This window comes from Carlito syrichta, unplaced genomic scaffold (assembly GCF_000164805.1).
Source record: "Carlito syrichta isolate Samal-C Ts95f unplaced genomic scaffold, Tarsius_syrichta-2.0.1 Scaffold296829, whole genome shotgun sequence".
Taxonomy (NCBI): Eukaryota; Metazoa; Chordata; class Mammalia; order Primates; family Tarsiidae; genus Carlito; species Carlito syrichta.
In genome coordinates, this window is record NW_007240925.1 from 98,618 (window position 1) to 102,399 (window position 3,782).

General features: G+C 42.0%; 1 protein-coding gene across 1 annotated transcript; it reads left to right on the top strand.

The window, feature by feature from the left end:
- Positions 1 to 3,216, top strand: LOC103256841 (olfactory receptor 51L1-like). The gene is made up of 2 exons (XM_008054600.2): positions 1 to 47; positions 2,268 to 3,216. The coding sequence occupies exons 1-2, from the start codon at positions 1 to 3 to the stop codon at positions 3,214 to 3,216; spliced, it is 996 nt and encodes a 331-aa protein (XP_008052791.2).
- The last annotated feature ends 566 nt before the right edge of the window (positions 3,217 to 3,782 follow it).

A 3,782-nucleotide genomic window follows, 5' to 3' on the forward strand; every position in this document is an offset into this window, starting at 1 on the left:
ATGAGAAGGCTGAACAGTGGGCTGTGGGGGACTCCCGGCGTCTTTTGGTAGATACAAACCATTTAGGCTCCTTGATGTCTCACCCTACCTCCTTGGTCACTGGGTGGGTGTCTGGTCACATCTCCCATTTCCTGCCCTCTCTGCAGCCCAGCCCTCTCTCTCCTGTTTGTCTCACAAGATCTTTTCTCTTCTTCTCAAGTCCCTTCTCTCTCTCTCTCTCTCTCTCTCTCTCTCTCTCTCTCTCTCTCTCTCTTTCTCTCTCTCACTGGGCCCCCAACTCTGCCCCTCCACATTTCAGTTTTTCCCCCTGCCTCTCCCCTCAAGTCTTGGCTCCTAAGAGTCCTCTCATCTTATATTCTCTGACTTGTTCCTTCACTGTTCCTCAGTCTCCTTCCTCTCTCCCCTGTCTCTCTGCACATAGTCCTGCCAACAGTCTCCCTCCTCTGACATGCTGCTTCCCCATTCTTCAGGTCTTTCATGGCTTACCTCTGCACCTCACATGTCCCCATCCTCTGCTGCTCAGTTTCTTCCACAAAGTTACATAACTCCTTTTCCCTCTAACACTCAGTTGGCCTTTGTCTGTCCAACATCTTTCTCACCAGCTGTCACCCATCCCACCAGTCTTCCTTGTTTCATGTTCTTACTGTGTTTCAGCCTTTCCTTCTTCTTGAACCATGACCCTACCATATTGCGCCTTAGTATATTCTTATAAAGGCTACCTTCTCCTGTCTCATCTTTCCTCCATCTGACCCTTATTATACTTTCCTCTACTTCTCAGACTCATCCCTCAGTCTGTCCCATACATTCTGTCACTTAGTAGACATTGTGATCTATTCCTCAGTATTTATACTTCTGTCTCTCAATTACTTCCTTAATCCTTGGGACCCTCAAGAGATCCCAATCCTGCATATGACACCACCTGTCAGGATCTCAAGCATTATCATTTTAAAAAGGAGATGGAGTTTGTTTATTATGATGGGAGGCATAAAGACTAAGAATATGAGAAAATTACAGGGAAATACATTTTTATGCTTGGGAGGCATAAAAACAAATATATTTATTATTATATTCCGGATTCTGTCTAAATTCTGTATATACAGTATTCCAATTAAAACTCATATTCATTCTTTGATTAGGAAGTATCATTATCCTTATTTTCCTAATGACAATGTGAAAACAAATGCATCAGAATTGAGTTTGAAGACAGCAAAGCTCGCCTAGTGAACATCTTCCCAGATACCCCTGTTATTAATATGCAGTAAACTATTTTAAGCAAGGAATAGGATTTGTTATTGCTGCTGATGTTTCAAGGTATGCTTATTGATGTGCATTTTTGTAATACTTCTATATGAACAATTGCTTTCCTATAGTTTACTTGATTCATTAAAATCATGTAAGTTGAGTCTGGTCTCCAACTTGATTTCTAAGGAAGTATATCTTTGAAAAGATGGGCAGAAAATAAAGAAACAAGGAATGTAGTGTATCTGTGCACTCTGAAATTGCATTTTAAGAGAAAGATATCTCATGAATTAGCATGAAGGGAGCAGCCTTAAAGACACAGACTGTGTAGGCTAGCTTAGTGTCACTTTGTGAGAAGAATGAGATTCTCAGGGGCTCTGAGAAGTCACCTGAGTCTTGAGATACTAACTAGTGAGAGTCATGGGTTTTTTGAGAAAAACCAAGTTTGAAAAGAAGCAGAATACTTCTTCTTTTAATCATATGGATATGTGGAGAGAATCACGTGATGACAATAGGGAGATAAAATGGGGAGCAAATTGGAAACTCTTGACAGGCATCCTCAATTTGCTTTAAAAAATTAGAGACCATCTCTTCTACAGAAAAGAAATACCTTGAAGAGGTAAACTCATACAAAAAAGACAATTTGGAAGTAGCAGAATTGTTAAGAATCTGAGTCTTCTAAGGTTGAGCTATGTCGATTTTTGTAAGGAAAGGAGTTCAAAAAAAGCCTCTTTTTGGTAGTTGGTCAAGAGCAAGAGTAGGGCAAACCTATATTGAGTTTTAATGATATTTATTTAAGTAAAGGATAAGACAAGAATAATAAACTTAATGGAGAAAGTGAGAAAAGGGTTTAAGCTGCTTATAAGGGCAGAGGTTAGTTAAGAGGCTGTCCAGTTCAAACAGTGCGGAGAGGTCAGACCAGCAGGGATTGGTGCCCAGTGAGAGTGGGAGGGCTCATGTCTACTGGCTTATTAACCTTCGAACATATCACCACCTTTCTCAGAGTGAATACGCCTCCTGATATTGAGGATGCCGACTCTTCCAACGGCCAACTTGAGCTACTCTACATTCCTGCTAACGGGCTTCCCAGGCCTGGAGTGGGCTCACCAATGGATCTCAATGCCCATTTTTGTAGGATACCTTGTGGCCCTTGTGGGTAATTCCACCATCTTGCATCTGGTACGAACTGACCCTTCCCTCCACCAGCCCATGTACTATTTTCTGGCCATCCTGGCTGTGACAGACTTGGGTTTGTGCATGTCCACACTGCCCTCAGTGCTGGGTGTGCTGTGGTTTGATGCCCGCACAGTGGGCCTGGTGCCCTGTGTTCTGCAGCAGCACTTCCTCCATTCCTTCTCCTTCATGGAGTCAGCCGTGCTCTTTGCTATGGCTCTGGACCGTCTGGTGGCCATTCGATTCCCACTGCGCTATGCGTCTGTACTCACAGGTTCGCGTGTGGCATTGACTGGGGTTGTGCTGGGCATGCGGAGTGCCGCCCTCACTGCTGCACCCTCACTGCACCTATTGAAATTTGACTACTGTCGCCCTGGGGCGCTCTCCCACGCTTACTGTCTTCACCAGGACATGATCCGCCTGGCCTGCTCTGACACACGTTTCAACAGACTCTATGGGCTGTGCATCATCATGCTGGCCATGGGCTCCGATGTCCTTTTCATCCTGCTCTCCTACACTGTCATTCTCTGCACCGTGCTGGCCATTGCCTCTGCAGGGGAGCGTCTCAAGGCGCTCAACACCTGTGTCTCCCATCTCCTTGCTGTTCTCTGTTTCTATGTGCCTGTGCTAGGCTTGTCCATTGTGCACAGGTTTGGGCATCACACCTCACCCCTGGTGCACATCCTCATGGGCACTGTCTCTGTGCTCTTCCCACCCTTGATGAACCCTGTTATCTATAGCATTAAGACCCAGCAGATCCGCAGGGCCATCCTCAAGGTGATTTCAGTGGGGAAGACAAAATAATATATTAAGGATGGACCATGGCGATTCAAAATGAGGAAGAAGTTAGTCATTCTTTTTAGAGCCCTCTTACCACAAAGTAACTTTTGATTATATCTTTTAATTGATCCATTGATTGTACATTATGAACTGTCTCTAATGTTAAAATAAGGTTGATGTTTATTACTGCCTATATATATATACTTATAAATATATAGTCACTATTTTCTTTTTTTCTTTGTAAATTTATTTTATTTTTAGATGTGGGGTACAATTCAGGATGAGATAGTCACTATTTTCTTACATTAAAAATAGCGATTGTTTTTTACATGAATGTTTACAAGGTCAGAGTGATGCTAATATTTTTTCTTTAAGAGATTTATTAGAACTCTAATTCTATAATCATACCATTAGTGATAAATTAAATAATATAAGAAGTGATGTCAACACTTCATATGCTCTTTATGAACCAATGACTTTACTATAATTTCTTACAATAAAATATTTCTGTTATTTCGTTATTTATAAATTAAGATAAAATTAAATGAGTTTGAGATATATATACATTGTGCAATGGTGAAATCGAGCTA

Coding starts and splice junctions, on each gene's coding strand:
- LOC103256841 (XM_008054600.2), top strand. CDS start 1: ATGAGAAGGCTGAACAGTGGGCTGTGGGGGACTCCCGGCGTCTTTTG. Junction 48..2,267: donor GGGACTCCCGGCGTCTTTTG/GTAGATACAAAC, acceptor CCTGATATTGAG/GATGCCGACTCTTCCAACGG.